General features: G+C 43.9%; 2 protein-coding genes across 8 annotated transcripts; one reads left to right on the top strand and one right to left on the bottom strand.

Moving 5' to 3' along the window:
* Nucleotides 1-2: 2 nt before the first annotated feature.
* Nucleotides 3-19503, top strand: LOC110989008 (inositol monophosphatase 1-like). 7 transcript variants are annotated; one of them, XM_087138315.1, is made up of 9 exons: nucleotides 14-136; nucleotides 692-915; nucleotides 2817-2962; nucleotides 3833-3966; nucleotides 5130-5234; nucleotides 5917-6071; nucleotides 15049-15157; nucleotides 15733-15884; nucleotides 17367-19503. In XM_087138315.1, exons 3-9 carry the CDS (start codon nucleotides 2882-2884, stop codon nucleotides 17471-17473), a joined length of 843 nt encoding a protein of 280 aa, XP_086994441.1. In that variant the 5' UTR covers nucleotides 14-136; nucleotides 692-915; nucleotides 2817-2881; the 3' UTR covers nucleotides 17474-19503. The 7 variants fall into 7 exon arrangements, with proteins under 7 accessions (XP_086994437.1, XP_086994443.1, XP_086994441.1 ...); XM_087138311.1 differs by lacking the exon at nucleotides 692-915 and having other exon boundaries at nucleotides 3-136; XM_087138317.1 differs by lacking the exon at nucleotides 692-915 and having other exon boundaries at nucleotides 13-136; nucleotides 2838-2962.
* Nucleotides 6229-9431, bottom strand: LOC147798868 (uncharacterized). Its single transcript, XM_087138306.1, has 2 exons — nucleotides 6634-9431; nucleotides 6229-6481 (listed from the first exon to the last, which is right to left on the bottom strand). The coding sequence occupies exon 1, from the start codon at nucleotides 9387-9389 to the stop codon at nucleotides 7233-7235; it is 2157 nt and encodes a 718-aa protein (XP_086994432.1). The 5' UTR covers nucleotides 9390-9431; the 3' UTR covers nucleotides 6229-6481; nucleotides 6634-7232.
* Nucleotides 19504-19564: the final 61 nt, after the last annotated feature.

Genomic DNA, 19564 nt, shown 5'->3' with positions numbered 1-19564 from the left:
GCGCAATTTTACAGTGGGAAGTTAAGTTGGGAACAGCATAATAAACCAAACGTAAACGAACGCGTAGCCGGACTTTAATTACACGGCCGGCTCGATCGAGTCTGAACTACACCAGAACCACAAACTGAGCTAAAATGTAATTATTGTAGAGCAAGTTAAAGGGTAAAATTTGTGCGGTGAAACCACTAACTGAATAGTTCAAGAGGGTACATGTAGCTGCAGGGCTGCATAGGCCTCTACTATAGTATAGGCCTATGCGTCTATGAATTGAAACGTCGGACTTGGTTCGCCTTTATTTAGGCCTTCATGTAGTTGGACCTCCCAAGCATGCTAAGCGTGGGTTTCGGGTCCAAACTCCAAAACACAGCTAGCAGTACTAAAGTAACCACCCAAGTTATTGATACATTGCCCAGAGAAGGTACGCTATCATGCCTAGTCCTTAGACTAATGTGCGTGACGGTATATATACTGCGGGTCCTTAATTTCACCATGGAGGAAGGAGGGGATGATTTCACCACCTTTTGTCAAGTCGGATTGGTTTTCACAGTAGGCTAAGTGCTAAGTCATGAATAAGGGACGTGACTAGTTCTACTGAGTATTCCTCTTTTTTCAATTTTGGATGGGATCGGTAACCGATCGGATATCCCGTCCAAAATCAAAAAGGAGGAATGCTAAATGCTCCACTCAGTAGATTAAACCAGAGCTTTCAAGCCAACTTGTACCTTGGCCATTCGTACCTTGGACGACTCGTACCTTGGACGACTCGTACCTTGGACAACTCATACCTTGGACAACTCATACCTTGGACGACTCGTACCTTGGACAACTCGTAACTTCGAGGAGTAATACCTTGAGCAACTCGTACCTTGGGCAACTTGTACCATGAGCTAAGACTGCTTGTACCGGTACCTTCAGGTTTGCAATTAACTTTCTCATTTTTCCCTGTTCATATGTTTAAGGGTCAGATTGGACAAACATATAAATTAAGGGTTAGATTGGACAAACATATCAATATAAATATCCCAGAGAGCGTTAGAGTGCCAGCATGATTTCCTGCATATCATCCTTCCATGGGCGTGTGCGAGCCATCGGTTTAAGTGAGTGGTCGTACATGTATTTCAGAGCTCATTAATATTTTGTGATCCCACCAGGCTTTTACAATAAGACATTCCATAATCAGGAGGGAGCATACAAATATTTCTATAAATCCCGAATTTGGGACCGATATTTTCCAGTTTGGGCTATTTCTTTCACAAAAGTCTCAAACTGCGGGCCTATTTTAGATAGAGGCGGACAGCTACATTCAGAGCTGAGCGCATTGTTTTACTACTGTTTTGGGGGTTTCTTTGGGGAAAGGCGAATGAAGTTTTTTTTGTGTGACTAACCCCTATAAAATACCACACATGGGAACTTGATAGGCATCTTTGACTTGAACCTTGATCTTGAGCAAGAATCGCTGATAGCTGGTAAGGGCCGGTAGTTGAAACAACTGATGATTCTGAATCATCCATTGATATTTATAGGCTTTTGTAGGATCCAATTTCCCACAAGGATTCACCAATCACGTTTATAATTACAGTTTTGGACACATGCTAAAATGAAGAAGTTGCAACTGACATTACGTTATATACTTTGAATGAAGTGCCGTTCAACGCAATGGTTAAGATGCAAAGTGCATGCTACATGCCACCTTAACAAGCACCAAACATTGTCTAGGCCTGACGCATATGAACGATGTTGAAGCATATCGGCCTCCCGGAGTGTATGGGAGGCAGTGTAGTCAAAAACATCGAATCAAATTATTGTTATATGTACTGCAAAAATAATAACCTCTAAGCAAGGTACGAGTTGTCTATACTGGAGGTACGAGTTGGCCAAGGTACGACTCGGCAAAGGTACAAGTTGGTGCAGTTATGTTGAGTTGATGGTACAAGTTGTGCAAGGTACAAATCAACCTGTCCCCAAACCAGATAATGTCATAATGCATGTACTATTTGCGGATTCGTAACGTTAATAGCTTATTGATGTTACTACTACTAGGTCTATGACTCACCGCACCCCTACATGTAGCTCAGGTTGGACGCTAGTCTTCATTACATTACGACTCCCTCGGTAACCATGGTAACAAAGTATGGTCAGGGAGTCCACCTGGGCTACCCATACCCTGAGAAATGTGTGGGGTCTGTCATCCTCCATGCTCCCACAAACGCCGGCTCTCACAGTCATGACAGTTGTTATCTGATTGCACATAAACATAACAACTTGAATTCCCCAGACTAAAGACACTGTTGCTATACCGTGTGATTCGGGGCAAGCTTTTGCTTAGCGACCACCATCTCTGGAATGGACTGGTTCCTTTGTGCCCTTCTTATCCATTGAGAACAATGTATTGTTGCAAGGCGTCTCTTATGTAACTAAGGGAAAGCTTGCCCCGAATCACGTGGTATAGCAAAAATGGCTTTAGTATGGAGAATTCCAATTGCTATGTTCACGTGAATTTAAAGAACTCGGCGTACCAGATTTTTTTCAAATTGAACTCGCCAAAGTCTAATTCCTGGTCTTGTCATGCCAATGAGCCAGTCATTGAGCCATATTGATATTCTAACTCCACATGCTCACAAGGCTATTTGGGAACAACCACGCACAGGCGCGATAGTCTGCCTAATTACCAATGCAATCATACACTGACTCACTCGTGCTTCATTTCTGAAAGACCTTGGCTTTGAAAAAAAACAAACGAACTGGCTCATTGGATTGTCTCGGGTTGACTTCACCAGTCACTGGTAAATGGGGAATTGTCTGGCTTTTCTTTGCAGCTATATCCCTTGTACATGTAGGTATTGCAAGAATTGTGGAAATCCTGTATTAGTCAAAGCTTGCTATGGAGGAATTACAAGGAGAGAAGGAGTTGTATGAGGAATACCTTTGTGCTGCCGTTGAGATCGCTAAGAAAGCTGGAGAGGTACGTGTGTACACATACATGTTCATGTAAAATTTATGAGCCTTTTCTCAGGTTTCCCTTATTCTGCCAAATCAGACCTGGTTTGATTGTAAACATGGTAAAGAAATAGTTTTATGATGTCTGTCATTTAAAATGGCTTGTGTACAGTACATGGATGTACTTTATTTCCAGTTCTGCTCAGACCAGATGCATACATATCACTCAACCAATTTCATGTTAAATGTTCATTGTACATGTATGGTTATGTAGATTTTACCGTATAAGCACCGGGATGAAGCATTTGTAGTATAAATGACTCCAGTGCAAATAGTCGCATCTAACGAGTGCTTTCATGAATGCCATACCGTATCAGTGACAGGCCACTAGATCAGGGTTTGATTGCCTCTTAGAAGTTGACCTAAGGTTATCTCAAATTAAATTTTGACACATTATCCACTCGAAGTTGGATGGAGTGCACCGTCACCCGCAAAGAAGAGATAGGCTTGTGGGAAGTTATGCAACCGGTTTGTGCATGCGCACAGTGTGCACATGAAGACTGTCCATTCAAACAGAAACTGGTTGCACATGCTTACTGCATTCTGTGTGGAATGTCCATAACCCTGCATATGCACACAGTGAGTTGACACCAAAGGACTGTCATTGCTATGTAAAGCACACCTTCTCTTGTTCTAGCTCTGATAGAGCCAATTTGGAGCTCGACTTGCGTAATACATGAGATTTGGGTTAGTGGAAGGAGTATGCATGTGGAATCTGGAAAGCTCAGAGCACTGATATGATCGTCAAATGACGCCAGTCATTATTCCCATCGCTTCCGTTGTTTATAAAACTAAATGAAAAGTGGAATTACTGCTTTTTTGGGTTTTTTGGCAGGAGATAAGAGCCACCTTTCAGGGCAAGAAAAGCATTGAATTGAAGAGTTCCCCAGCTGACCTCGTGACCGAGACTGACCAGAAGGTGGAGCAACTGATCATCTCTTTCCTCCGGAGCAAATTTCCAGATCACTGGTAACATTAAAGGCAGTATTTTTAATGTTGGTCTGATAAACCTTGTTCCACGTTCATGCCTGTACATTGCTCATTGGAATTGAAGGTTAACTCTGAGTTTGAATGGGGAATTTGGTGAAAAGAATTCATGTTCACTTTCACGAGTGTGTGTATTGAACAAGGCATGAAAATATTTTCCACTCATGTGCAAAAGCATGAAAAATGTTTGCCCACTTGTTTGAGAAGGTGCGAAAACATTTTCACATTGTTGGAAAGTGTCATGTTTTGTAGAATGAAAATAACTTCCCATAGGGAGAGAAAAAGTGTGAAAAAGAATTTCTACCACTCTCAGTCTCATTGTACTGTATGTACATGCAGTGTACATTTTACTTTACCATAGAGTTACCCAGGAGCAACAGGAAATGATGCAGTGCCTAATAAGTGATGTGTTCTCTGTCCTAAAGTAAAACATGACTGGGTGTTTAGGTACCATGTGTTATTCTTTACTGGTGTGTGTTGCTATGAATTGAATAGAAAAATAAAGACAGTGAATTTGAAAGAAACGTTTGACATTGTATACTTTGACTTGCCTGCTCTAAGCCTTGGCAAATCATAGTTTTTCCCTCATGAGGAGTTTTGTCAAGTTTGTATTGCATGTATTTTCTGTTGAAAGAACTCATAAATACCAAAGACAGTTTAGCTGTTCCTAGTGGAAGAGAGCCTATCACATGGCTGGTTGTTAACAGTTGATAAAGCACTGGCTGGCAGGGTTCTAACTCACACATTACATGTTTCATGTGTGCCAATCGCCATATAAGGAGATTGTTTAAGACTATTTGGGAGAGGAACGTACCATAACATGACTAGCAGGGTGTTGGAAAAAGATGAATAATTTTTAAAACGTGTTTTGACTTCGTGACTCCATGGGAAGAAATACATGCTTGGCTGGTCTTGAGGCTTTAAGACCGGCTCAGGAGAATGGACACTGATGATGTCCCTCGCATTTGGCTTGGGCTTTATCAGTGCCAGGTCTCCTGATCTTGTCTTAAATGAAAGTGTAAGATCAGCTAAGCACGTACGTACGGGTATACCCTCATTGGAAATCCTTCCTTCGGGAATACACATCCTGTTCATATGTAATACAATACCTAAAAGACAATAATGCTCGGGTATCTTGGTGTCAGTTTCATAGGTGAAGAGACAACTGCAGCTGGTGCTCACTTTGAATTGACGGACAGCCCAACGTGGATTATAGACCCTGTAGACGGCACTACAAACTTCGTACACAGGTACTGTACATCTCCACACAGTGCACCGTATCCATTTGTTAACGGACAGATTTATAGAAAAAAATAATTAAGTTTCCTATTATCCTGTGACGCTGCCATACTTTGTGACCACAGGAAAGAGTTGTGGTGCGAGGGACATCGTGTGTGCATGTCTTGCACAGGTACATTTACATGTACTATCAACTGAATTACATTTCATGTACATATACCACAGGGCATTTCTGCTGACAATAACTTGCAGAGTGTAATAGTGCTATGTATTATTGTGTGGTGTGCACATGGTTGGGGGGGGTAGGTTAGCATGTGCCAGATGAGTCATTCTAGAAATTTCTTGTGTGTCTCTGTCTTAACTGACGTTGTCAGTTTAGAACACGTGCTGTAATTCCAGTTGTGATGAATTGATGCAACTTAATCTGCCAAGCAAATGAAATAGTTTCAGGTCAATTTGAGTGATTGTGGTATGTCCTTGTCAGATTACACCGGTCAGATGGAGCGGACACAAATGTCACTTTATTGGACCCCGAATTAACAGAATGACCCAGATAGATTTCTAAGAATGTAGCCAATGAGACATTGTAGAGCTTAACTGATGTACTTGTACACGTAACGACTCGCAAGCACCATGTGCAAGGACTAGTCGATTATTTGTCACACTGATTTTGTTTTCCTTTTTTCCCCCTAGTTTTCAATTTGTTGCTGTTTCGATTGGGCTGTCAATTGCAAAGGAGAACATTATTGGTGTCATCTACAACCCTGTACTGGATGAGTTATTCACAGCAATAAAAGGACGTGGTGCCTTCTGCAACGGCAAGCCAATCAGCTGTTCCAGACAGCAAGGTGAGACAGATTTGGATTCTGGCGCCCAAACCTTAAGCTTCAGGCCTTGTGCTCTGAGCTTTTGCATTAGGCCTTGGCCCACATTCTGTGGAACCGCTGTGTATACTGCTTTCGCATGTATTTTTTGTCGGAAGAGATTTTATGAAAATGTTAATCATTATTGTAGCCAACTACAGCTACCTTGACAATGAAATTATGATTGGTGCAGCAGGAATGTAATTTCGTCCCTTTGTACAAATACACTTCCTTTATTCATGGAATAATAATGACGATTGGAGCATAGAGCAATTGTAGATACTAGGAGTTATGGCGTATTAAGACAGGAGATTATTATGACGGAGGGTCGGAAGTTGAAGTTGGAAGTTGAAGTTGGAAGTCTGAAGTTGGAAGGTTTAAGCCGGAAGGTTTTGCTGTAACGAATGAACAAAACTCAAGCTATAACTACAGCACATGTATAAGAAAAGACACATAAAATGTAAACTGAAGCAATAAGCTGTCTGAGCAATAAAAACAATATCACAACAATTAAATGTAGACTAAAAGAACTATAAAGTGTACTTACTACGCTGGGGGGTGTTGCCTAACAAAAGTGATCAATTCGGAACTTGGAAACTTGGAGGGACTTTACTCTATGGGTGTCGGCAACAAAATAATGGTCAGTCCAGAAAGGAACTGTGGCCAAAGCACAGTCAGGGTCCTTGCAGGGGGGAGATTTATAGCCTAAGGGTACATGTGGTCTGGAGAGGGAGAGAGTTACTATGGGAACAGCCACCCAGGCCTGGCAGAAAGGTATGCAGAATTCAGGGATCGAGAGATAAGGACAAGGGATGGTCAAGAAAAGTTGGGTAGCCAGGTCTAGACTGGGTCTCTACAGTGGAATAAAATAAACATACATGAATTTCTTAAAAAAAATAAAAGGAAAACTGGTACACGTACATTTAACACATGTAATAAAATTAATGGTTAAACTTATGTCAAACGCAACGTCCGCTACACCGACCCCGATGACATCTCTCTAATGAGTGTCATCCACGAACTTAAGGACTGTTGTGAGCTAAATCTAACAAAACAGAAACTTGAACTGAAAAAACTAGTAAGCTGGTAAAGATAAGAGCTGTCTACAGTTCTGAGTTTGGCTAGTATCAGTTGTCACAAGTTGCTTCAAGAAGACAGATCTCCGGCTTGAGTCTTAACTTGCACAGAACGGACACGCCCATCCTTCCCGGGATGTGTAGCCACGATGAGGCCCAAGGGCCATTTGCCCCGAGGGGTGTTCTCATAGCGAACAAGAACGAGATCGCCGACTTGAAGATTTCGTTTAGGGTGTAGCCATTTCTGACGATGTTGTAGTAGTGGTAGATACTCCTTCAGCCACCGGGTCCAGAACACATCTGCTAGGTACTGTACTTGTCGCCAGCGTCTCTTGTAGAGGTCATTGGTGGTGAAGTGCCCAGGTGGTAGGGATTGACCCGATCGAAGGAGAAGTAGGTGGTTCGGGGTAAGCGGTAGTGCATCCCGTGGATCTTCGGACAATTTGGTGATGGGGCGGCCATTTACTATCCCCTCCACGGTGCACATTAGAGTGGCTAATCCCTCGTCATCGGTACGTTGTTGGTGAAGTAGACCATTCAGAATGGAACGGATGCTCCTTACTTGTCGCTCCCAGACACCCCCCATATGGGATGCAGCCGGAGGGTTGAATTTCCACTCTACTTCATGTTGGTGCAGGTAATTGCGGATCTGGTGTTGATTCCAATCTTGTAGTGCTCGTCGAAGTTCGCGCTGAGCTCCTACAAGGTTAGTGCCATTATCCGAGCGAATCTCAGTAGGTTCTCCACGGCGACTGATAAATCGCTGAAGGGCGTTGATGAAAGAATCGGTCTCAAGACTGTGACAAACCTCGATGTGGATCGCTCTGGTGGTGAGGCATGTGAAGAGGCACCCATACCGCTTTAACTCACTGCGGGCTCTCTTCACCATGAGAGGCCCAAAGAAGTCAACACCAACAGTGCTGAATGGTGCTGCCCCATGGCTTACTCGATCATCAGGCAGGTCTGCCATCATCTGGGTTTCAGGAGGTGCCTTTCTCTTCCTGCAGGCTATGCAGCGACGAAGGACGCGCTTGACGGCAACCCGCCCCTTTACAATCCAATACCTTTGGCGAAGCTCAGCAAGGATTCTCTCACATCCGGAATGACCGAACTGATGGTGGTAATACTCGATGATGAGCTTGGTCACATGGTGGTTGTTCGGCAGGATCCACGGGTGTTTCGCCTGGTGTTTGATGTTGGCGTTGGTAAGGCGTCCCCCGACGCACAAGATTCCTTGGTTGGATGTCATGGGGGACAACTTCTGAAGGTGGCTGGATTTCAGCTGCTCATGGTCTAAAGTAGCCTTCTGGATGTGGCGTACAATCGCGACCTCAGCACTCTGGAGTTCCTTGACCGACAGAGGCTTTCCAGCAAGGGTGTCCGTCTGTTTGAGGGACCTCATGCGTAACAATTGCTTCACACGAAGGACCCAAGCCACGGCTCTCTTTAACTTGTACCAAGACGAGTAGCGGGCAATGAGGTTATCAATAGGATCTGACATCGGTGTGGTATCTGTGGCGTACACTTGCTGTTCCCTTTTAACTTCTGCATCCTGTTGGAGTTGGAGGGATTCAAAGTCTGGCTGAGCTGGCCAGGCATCTTCTTCCTTCAGCAGGAACGAAGGCCCTCCAAACCAGCGGTCAGAATGGACGAGTTGCAGGGCGGTCATTCCCCTTGACACATCGTCAGCAGGGTTCGATGCCGAATCCACATGTCTCCACTGGCTTGAAGTGGTTTGCTCTTGTATCGCGGCAACTCGGTTTGCAACAAAGGTGTGGAATTGCTTGTCTTCGTTTCGCAGGTATTGTAGAACAATCATGCTGTCAGACCAGAAGATAGACTCTGCCAATGGTAACTGTATATGGAGCTTGATCAGCTTGTCCAGCTTCACCGCCACAACTGCAGCAGCAAGCTCCAATCTGGGTATTGTTGTTGTCTTCAGGGGTGCGAGCTTAGCTCTAGCCATCATGAATGTGCAGTGGTTGTGCCCATTGGTGTCGGTGATACGCAGGTAGCTGACAGCCCCATAAGCTCGTTCAGATGCATCGCAGAAGTGGTGTAGCTCAGCCTTGATGGTATCACAATGTGCTGGGTTGATGCATCTGGGAACGCAGACTCCTTCTATCAGTGGTAGATCTACCAACCACCGCTTCCACTGCTCCAGTATGATGCTTGGAAGAGGGTCGTCCCACCCGATCTTCAGGCGGCAGAGAGTCTGAAAGATCATCTTCGCCTTCAGGACAAACGGGCTGACAAATCCGAGTGGGTCATATACTGAACTTGTTACGCTCAATAATCCTCTCCGGGTGTCCGGCTTCTCCTTGCGATTGGTATCGAAACCGAAGGTGTCAGTCTCGACCTTCCAAAGTACTCCCAATGCTCGCTCAGAGGGAAGTAGTTCCTTATCCAGGTCTATGGTTGTGACGGCCTTTGCGCATTCAGCCTGAGGTATTGACTTCAACACGGTGCGAGAGTTACTCAACCACTTAGTGAGTCGGAATCCTCCACGGGCTAGCAACTCGCGTAGTTGAGTGACCAGTCGAGTTGCTTCTTCTTCGGTCGCGACAGATTTTAGACAGTCATCGACGTAGAAGTCTTGATCTATGGTCTTAATAGTGGCAGTGTCGTACAGGGCATGGTGATCTTGTGCTACATGCTTCAAGGCAAAGCTGGCGCAACTTGGACTCCAAACTCCTCCAAATAAGTGGGCTGTCATCCGGTACATCTGTGGTTGTGACTCCACATCATCCTCCTTCCACCAAAGGAAGCGAAGAGCATCTCGGTCAGGTACGGACACACGAACCTGATGAAACATACCCTCAATATCAGCCATGAGAGCTATGCGTTCCTGTCGAAAGCGCAGAAGAACCCCGATCAACTTGTTTGTCAGGTCGGGACCTTGGTAGACGGTATCATTCAGTGAGGTACCTTGGTATCGGGCGGCACAGTCAAATACGATGCGGACCTTGCCTGGTTTACGCGGGTTTATCACAGGATGGTGGGGAAGGTACCAAACGCAGCCATCTCTTCTGTCGATGTCCTTGGCAGGAACTGGCTCAGCGTATCCCTTCTCGAGCAGATCGTGTATGCCACTGATGTACTTCTCTTTGAGTGAAAAGTCCTTGGAGAGGCGTTTACCCAACAGTTTGAGTCGGTGTTCTGCCATCAACTTGTCATCAGGCAAATGTGGCGGCCTTTCTTTGAATGGAATGTCCATGGTGTAGTGAATCCCATCACGATGTAGTGAGTTCTCCCAAATTGAAAGAACCTTCCTTTGGCTGATGGACATCGTCTCATCACTGCTTGCATTCTGCACGTCATCAATTCTCCAAAATCTCTCAACTTGGTGTTGAAGGTGCACATCTGGTGTCGCAAAGAAAGAAGATGAAGACTTGGGCTCCATGTGCTGTGTTACTGGACCATTCAGGGTCCATCCCAAGGCTGTCCTCATGGCATATGGTTCGCCCTTGGAGCCGGTGCGTACCTCCCTCGGTATCAGTATATCTGGGGCATCTTGCCCAATGAGAAGGTGAACATCATCGATCTTCACATCTGGTATATCCAAATCACTAAGGTGTGGCCAGACGCTCAAGTCTTCCTGTACTGCAAGACTGTTGAGGCCTATGTTCAGATGGGGCCTTGTAAGAACTCCTGGCAATGAAAAAAGGTGGGCGTCGTCAAGGTCGGCTACTTCGAGGTGCACAGTGCTGGTGTGTACCTTGACCTCTTTCTGGTCAAGCGTGGTGAGACGGATGGTATCCTCCTTCCCACAGATGCCTAGATGCCGTGTTAGGTCCTCTGAGCAGAAGCTCTGTGTGGAACCAGTGTCGAGCAGGGCGTATGTTTTCACGAAGTGATGTTCTCCATGACCTTTGACCCTGACAGGAACGATAGGTAATGCAACCTTTCCAGGGCCGACCCCAGTGGAATTACAGACAACCGTAGGATTATCTGGAGGTTGTGCCTGGGATGCGCTGGAAGACCCACTTGATGAAGACTGGCTGTCGTCAGCAGCAGACCCTGAGGTGGGAGAGCTGTTCTGTGGGCGCGGGAGGTGCAGGTACTTGTTGTGTTTTTTGCCGCATCCTTGGACTGAGCACACATAGGGCCGTGGGCAGTCCTTACCGAGGTGTCCTGGCTTGTAGCAGTTTACGCAGAGCTTCTTACGCTGCACAAACGCCAGCCGGTCCTTAACTCTGAGCGCCTTGAATGCGTTGCATTGGTTGAGGTGATGGGTCTGTCCACAGCTGGGGCAGGGCTCAAGGGGTGATGAGGTTGGCTTTATTTTGGGTTTGTCGTCAGAATTCGTTGCTGAAAACGTGGTTTGGATGCCAAAGTTCGTTCGTCGGTCACTTGCCTTATTGAACTTTGGCCTGGTGTCTCCCTTGGTTGATCCTTTCTGAGTGATCTTGCCAAAGACAGGGTCTCGAACTTCCTCGGCTGCCGTTGTCACAAACTGCATGACATCATCAATATTTGGGGGTCTCAATTTGGTGCTCTTGATCTTGTGTACCTCTCGTAGCCATCTGGCTCTCAGGTGGTATGGCAACTTGTCAACAATAAGGAGTAGACTGCTTCGATTATTCAGTTCATTAAGATACCCCATGGTGTCGAGGGTCTCTCGGCAACATCTCAAATCGTCAGCGAGATCTTGCAGGGATTGATTGTCGACGACGTTAGGCCTCGTTGTTACCTTGTCAATCCATGCTTGTGATATGGTGTGCTCATCACCATATCTCTCCTTGAGTAGTCGAAGTGCGAGGGCATAGCCCTCTGTAGGTTCCTTCACGGTGCAGCACTGGAGGAGTTTCTTTGCCTTACCAGTGCAATACTGGAGCAGACGTGTCAGTTTTGCACCATTGCTTATTGTCTCCCTTGCGACAGTGTTCTCGAACGCTCGAATGAATGTCCAGTACTTGAGGGGATCGCCGTCGAATGTTGTGAGCTCTGCCTTGGGGAGTTGGAGTGCGTCCACCAGAGATTGTTGATGAACACGCGTGTCACTGATCAGTTCACGTAATAGATTTCCCATGTTGGGTTGGTCTGATGCAGCAGCAGCTGCAGGTGTGGGAACAAGGAATGGTGTTGGTGTATAGCTGGGCTGTGCAGACTGGGATGGGATGTGATCATAATCCAGAGGGCGCTTCGGTGTGGGTTGAAAGGTAGTATTGGGTTTGAAGCACACGTCTGAAGATGCGTCCACAGCCTCAGCATACGTTTTGGCCAGGGCATCAGCTCTGGCGTATTTAACCTTCAGCTCCATTTCACGCTTTCTTTGTTGCAACTCGAGCTGACGATGTTCAATCTCCATTTGAACTCGAAGGGTCTCAAGTTCAAAGGCATTTTGCTCCTCAATGGCCTTGGCCTCCGCCTCAAGCGCAGCCTTTTCTGCTCTGGCTCTTATGTGGGCGCTGGAAGTTGACGACTTCACTGATGAAGTAACTGACCCGGCACGTGAGGGTTGGCGTGATCGGTTACCATGCTGGAATGCAGAGTCACCGACCTTGATGTCATCCTGTCCACTTTCCCCATGTTCTTGTGGGGGATCTCCATCACCAATATTTACATGTTCATAGTTATCCATTGCGATGTAGACTCATAGAATTCCAGTGATCGTACAAAACTAATGTAGCCAACTACAGCTACCTTGACAATGAAATTATGATTGGTGCAGCAGGAATGTAATTTCGTCCCTTTGTACAAATACACTTCCTTTATTCATGGAATAATAATGACGATTGGAGCATAGAGCAATTGTAGATACTAGGAGTTATGGCGTATTAAGACAGGAGATTATTATGACGGAGGGTCGGAAGTTGAAGTTGGAAGTTGAAGTTGGAAGTCTGAAGTTGGAAGGTTTAAGCCGGAAGGTTTTGCTGTAACGAATGAACAAAACTCAAGCTATAACTACAGCACATGTATAAGAAAAGACACATAAAATGTAAACTGAAGCAATAAGCTGTCTGAGCAATAAAAACAATATCACAACAATTAAATGTAGACTAAAAGAACTATAAAGTGTACTTACTACGCTGGGGGGTGTTGCCTAACAAAAGTGATCAATTCGGAACTTGGAAACTTGGAGGGACTTTACTCTATGGGTGTCGGCAACAAAATAATGGTCAGTCCAGAAAGGAACTGTGGCCAAAGCACAGTCAGGGTCCTTGCAGGGGGGAGATTTATAGCCTAAGGGTACATGTGGTCTGGAGAGGGAGAGAGTTACTATGGGAACAGCCACCCAGGCCTGGCAGAAAGGTATGCAGAATTCAGGGATCGAGAGATAAGGACAAGGGATGGTCAAGAAAAGTTGGGTAGCCAGGTCTAGACTGGGTCTCTACAGTGGAATAAAATAAACATACATGAATTTCTTAAAAAAAATAAAAGGAAAACTGGTACACGTACATTTAACACATGTAATAAAATTAATGGTTAAACTTATGTCAAACGCAACGTCCGCTACAATTATAATCATTATTCCTTCTCTCTGCCAATCGGAAGCAAGTAATATCTGGTTTGTAACAGTCTGCCATTTATCTGCTGGCGTCGGGAAAAGATTGTAGTGTTCTACATGGTGTATGAACACGTTTGTGCCTTTTGTATTCTGTACAGCGATTTTCAATCGTGTAAGATACCAGAGTGACCCTTGACCCTTGAGGCTATGCTTTTATTAGTGTTATTATTTATTTGACCTCCACAAAAAATACAAATAGCAACAAGAACAAAACTGAGTAACATGTGAAAAAATGTAAATGTTAACTACTTCCTGCCGGGGACTTCGGGATCAGAGACGTATGGTTTATATGGGTGGCCGGGGTCTCCGAACTCGGACAAAGGAAAGAGGGCCCTGTAACAAAAGACCGTACTCCGAACAAAAGACCAGGCTGCTGGGCATTACCGTCATTTTTCACTCTCAAAAGTGGTGATAATCACGCTAATCTGGCCCCTATTGAAAAGAGGTGAGCAGTGCACTAAGCCAGGTTCGTGAACAAAAGACAGTTGTACAACACCGCACAATCTGGGCTCTGTTTACAAGGCTGCTGGCCTGGCTGAAATACTCGGGCGTCAATGAAGGTCACCTGTCAACTTAGAGTAGTGCCTAAAGATTACTTGGTGCGGCTATAAACGACCATTAAATGAAATGAATTTTTGAAGGATTTTGAAAATGGAAAAAATGATAGTCATGCCGGCCCAGCATCATCAACATTGAAAAATGCCCCGGCATGAAGTGGTTAACATGTGTAATTGAAAATGCAGATAATCACGAAGTTGAGGGCTGGCACTATACGTGTACATGAAAGTTGAAAGTTGGGCTTCGCTATGACGGAAGCAGTTATCAACAGGGCAGATAAAAATGGTGAAAACTGATTATGTGGGTCAGGGACTGCAAACACAACTCCAATCACCGTTGCACATTTGACAAATCAAATGAGCAAGAATTGAAAAAAATTATAAATAAATGACGGGAATACACAATAGGGGGAAGCCGGAAGATTCAACTTACGATAAAAAACAAAAAGCATTACAATGTGCGCTGGTCATGGACGTGTGTCTTGAGACTTTAAAAAAGATTCCAGAAAGAGTTTAGTGAGCTGAGCTCTGCAGACTCACGGATTGAAATACCATCCTTGTAGTAAGAATTTGCCCCCACAAATTGAACATTTCCAAACCTACATGTACCCTTTTCATACATTCATACATGTACCTAGTTGTCTTTTTCATCACAGCCAGTGATCCCATAAGCAGTCTCTGGCTTGTGGCATTTCAGATGTATCTCTTTTTGTGTCTTTACAATTACTCTTTCAGACCTCAATCACAATTTTTGACCCTCGGTCAGTGTAATTCATGATCCCAAAGGTCAGCCTTGCTACTTTTTGGTCTGTTGGCAGACATAAGCCAGTGTCTGGCCCTGGTTGAGATTGGTAGCAGTCGCGTGAGTGCTCACTTACAAACCAAGCTGCAAAACATCAACTCGCTCATACAACAAGGAGTACATGGGTAAGTGCCAGGATGTAAAAGCAAAGGTTACTTCTTATACTTCCATCTGCAACGAGTAGGAGTGCGCCCTCACGGGCAAAGAGGAGACAGGACGATGGGAAGTTAGGCAGCTGGGCTCATGCGCGTGCCCAGCGCACACGCGAAACTGTGCATTCAAACAAACAATTGATCACCTGTGCTCAGCGAGTCACACACCAAAGCCACATGAACCTATGGGCGGACATGATGATTGATTCCCTGAGATCCGCTGCCATTACTAAAGGCATGCGTATGGTTAGCAACCATATATCGGGCATTATAAACTTGATAGTAAGGCTCATTTTCTCATTAAAAGAATTGTGAATTCTCCTGTATCAAGAGGCACAGGTGTTACACGTAAGTACGATTATTGATACCATTCTGGTTTTGTACATTTACTCACTTTTGCATACTTTTTTCCAATGACTAATCTTTGAAGTCTAATCACTGCTACTGTCTTTGCCTCAGAAGCACTCAAATGCAGAAAAGCCCTATGTTCTGTTATTGAACAGACATCGACTTCTTCTTTTTTTTTTCTTTTGACATTCTGTTTGCAGCATTCGGTCGCTAGGCTCAGCAGCTCTGAATATATGCCAGGTTGCAAGGGGTGGTGGTGACGTGTACATCGAACATGGCATCCATTGCTGGGATATGGCTGCTGGTGTTGTTATAATCAGAGAGGCTGGTGGGGTCATCATTGATCCAAGGGGTGAGCCTTTTTTTGTACTGTGAAGGTTAGATGTGGCGTTAGATCCTGCATTTTTCCACATTTTGTTCCATTATCGTTGCTTTGTCTTTTTTGCCAGGTGATGTGTCACGTGAAATGTATTTGCATTCAGTTGTGGATGTTAGGCCAGTGAGGCGTTGTTTAAGTTGATACTTGAAGTTTCTTATTTTGAGAAGTCTTGGATCTGCCAACTATTAAAAATTTACCGATATAAATGCAACAAAAAATGGTGTTTTTTTGCTCTGATGTCAGACCAATGACAGTCCATGATTTCAATGTTGTGAGCTTTAGTCCAGGATGGCAAGCGCTGGTGGTATTGGGATACCTCTTTTTTTTTTCTTCTTAGAAAACATTTGTTTTGTATTCTTCCCTCCGACTTGAAGACCCTTATTTGTGTTTCTTGAGACCATGGAAAATGCTTCTTGATTTCTTTTCCGTCCTCCTGTAAGATTTGTCTAAAATCCAAGCACCAACTCATAAAGAAAATGTTCGCCTCAACATCAGAGGATAACAGATTCACAAGGGATGCACGTGCACTATACAAAAAGTTTGTAACAAAAATTATGGTGTCCCTTACAATAAGAGGTGGATGGCACTCTCGTGTGACTTTTGTAGATTTCTTGAGTATTGGATTGGATTGGATTGGCTGGTCACACACTTGTGAAGTTGCCAACACTGGATGCAGTAAACGTTTTTTACTGACTGAGCTCAGCAGAGGGTGATCCCTTTATGACTGAGAATGTGGATCAGTCGCCATACATCTATGTACAAATCATTGTCTCAAGTTTGACTAACAATTTGCAGATATACTTACATCAGTCGGGGATGTCTTTGTAGGAATGCAGCCTTTCAGTGAAATTGCACTGCCAAGATCTGGAGGGGCTTTGTAATTATGAGCAAGTGTACGGTAACCTCTTGCAGATGGTATTATCCCTTGTTGCACCTGTCCAAGGAGGCGTGTTTGTTTTTGGCATTTTAAATGGCAAGATACCGCAACCACAGTCCTTTACAGAGTTTTACTTTACAAATGTGGACCCTTGGTGGTCATTTGTGTATGATCTGTGCGACATTTGTCGCGGCTTTGTCGCTTTTGTAATACCATGAGACAGTGTTGCAAAGCGATATTTGGTGTACAGCACCCAACTATTGCCCACAACTGCTTGAGGGCGCCACACACCCTCAACCTTTTATGGACTCGTACAAGTTCCTGTGTGTGGACAAACTCAATGGGATTCACCCAAAGATGGGGACAAGTACAGTACATCCGTACATCCACATGTACATGTACTTACAGACATCACGCTACAGAACACGTTGGAATGCCCTCTGTGTTGTGACGCAGGAGCGAAGTGGTTAATAGCAGCAATGATGTGAATTATGGGTTGATGAGGGTGTCATGTAGGAACTCCATGATATACATGTTCAGCAAGGGTAATCAATATCTGTTTTTGTTTCTCATTCAAGGGGGGCCTCTAGATCTGATGTCACGATGTGTGCTTGCTGCAAGCAGTTCACAGCTAGCCGCCTCTGTGTCAGCGTGCACCACCCATGTGGACTATCCAAGGGACTAGCCCTTTGTGGACTTCGGTCACCCACTTTTCAATCCAGGGCATCCTGGCCAGGAACCTGTCTGTGCACTCCTAAATACAACTCAGTACTGTCTACCAGGAGTGTAATTTCTGTGTGCGTGCACAGACAAACTTTGCTATGTAAAGTAATGGTTGCTGGACCACATTCATGACTCCAACAGATTTTGAGATGTAGACCAAACAGGAAAAATGTAGTAGTGACCACTACTGAAGTGCAGACTTGCGATTCATTTAAAATGTTGGACCACCCAAAATTCTTTGAATGGGACAAATTTTTGGCTCAATTTGAAAATAAATAGGCATATTGTCCCATATCTACCGACAGTGCATACAAAATAGACCCATAACAATGAAGTTGTGCTTTGTTTACTGAGGTGCTTTCCTATGGCAGGACACAATCCATTCAGCCTCCATAGGAAAGTGCACGTTAACAAAGCGTGGCATTGTTATCAGGTCTTTTAGTGGCTTGAGACAGGTTGAATTTATCATCTTTTGTTACTTTGTAGTATGTGTGCTAAATTTGTGTTTTTTTTAAACAAATAATCAAATTTTAATAATGGGCATTTTTGTCCTGAAGATTTACCAGAATTTGAGTTCTTTTTGCTGCTTGACACGCGGGCGTATCACTAGAAAAATCATACATCAGCTTTATGTTACTGATCTGTTTTGCCAGATGCTAATCCAATAACAAACATTGTTTCCGATCAACATTGTCCTTGTGGCCCCAAGAACTGCCAACTGTGTCAAATATGGGTCCCGGGATCCCAGAAGTTCCATTACCTTAAGGACTGAAAGAAATTTTCCTGGACCAACTTGCATTTTGGGTGTGTACGCACAGCTTTTATTCTGTACAGTGCAAAAATGTCAACCCATTCTTGGAAAAATTGATAAAATAATATTTTAGTGGAACGTTGTTATGAAATTTACATTCACCAAATGTAGAAATATAATTGGAGACATGGCACGAATTGGTTTGTGGTAAGATTTTTACTTTTCCCTTCATTTGTACTACATGTTTACATGTTATGTTAATTGTGCTTAAATCTAATAAATTGTGTATCACGAAGGGTAAATTGGGTACAATCAGTATTAAGACATTTCAGCAATATTTTTTTATCGGCTGAATGTCAAGATGTCAGGAGCTGTCCAGGATTATCAAAATTTCGTCATTGAAAATACCATTTTGAGTGTATTTGCACTCCAGTACTTCCAGACATACTTATCCCTCAAGCACAACAGGAAATGGAATAATGGTGTAAACCCAAGTTCCATATGCGTGCTTAACGAGACCAAAGACTGAGTGGTTTGTGAGACACAAACTCTGTATTTTGTGTTCTTCGAGACCAGGTGGGATACGTGTAACTAATTGAAATTCTGCAAACCTTACACAGGCATAGGCTTTGTATTCACGGCAGATTGTGCAACCTTGAACCGTTTTACATTAGAAATTTAATGCTCGTCCTTGGAATAGTAGAAAATGCATGTTGATTTTTTGTAGGATATACATGTATGTACAAGTATGTATATAGAGCAGTCTGTTGCCAAGGATTGACCAATCACAATCATTCAAGTTTGCTTGAAAATAGCAGGATATTCAGATTTGGTGGTCAGTAAAGTGCTAAGCTTTACACCCATGCCTTCTTTGCAGAGTTTGAAAGAATTGAAAATGACTGGAAAACATAAAAATTTCCAACTCCAGTACCACTCACAAGTCACCAAGTGCACAGTTTTGTAGTGTGAAGGTTTGACTTTGAAATAGTCAGGTGTTGATTGCAACATCCTTGTTTTAAAATGTTTTCTTGAGATTTTATGTGTGAAGCTTTAAGTCTCCAATAATAAAGTAGGCAGCAGTGTGCAATGACATTTTTAAAGGTAATACACAACATTTGCTTCCATTGTTTTTTTTGTGAATTTTATCAGTTAATTGAAGGAGTTTTAATTTATAGTCGGTCATCAATCTTGTGATTTGTCTTATGTTTGGAGTTTATTAAAAACACACAAACCCACAAAAATGGAGTCAAATGCATTCTTGTTTTATCTTTAAGAAGCACAGAATATTTCTGAACAGACAAA

This window comes from Acanthaster planci, linkage group LG06, assembly GCF_054643075.1.
Source record: "Acanthaster planci isolate LZ-2023a linkage group LG06, COTS_SCS, whole genome shotgun sequence".
Classification (NCBI taxonomy): domain Eukaryota; kingdom Metazoa; phylum Echinodermata; class Asteroidea; order Valvatida; family Acanthasteridae; genus Acanthaster; species Acanthaster planci.
The sequence above is the reverse complement of the archived record's forward strand: the minus strand, read 5'-3'. Positions and strand labels throughout refer to the sequence as shown.

Coding starts and splice junctions, on each gene's coding strand:
- LOC110989008 (XM_087138311.1), top strand. CDS start 2,882: ATGGAGGAATTACAAGGAGAGAAGGAGTTGTATGAGGAATACCTTTGT. Junction 5,235..5,916: donor ACTACAAACTTCGTACACAG/GTACTGTACATC, acceptor TTTTCCCCCTAG/TTTTCAATTTGTTGCTGTTT. Junction 6,072..15,048: donor CAGCTGTTCCAGACAGCAAG/GTGAGACAGATT, acceptor GTCTGTTGGCAG/ACATAAGCCAGTGTCTGGCC.
- LOC147798868 (XM_087138306.1), bottom strand. CDS start 9,389: ATGATCTTTCAGACTCTCTGCCGCCTGAAGATCGGGTGGGACGACCCT.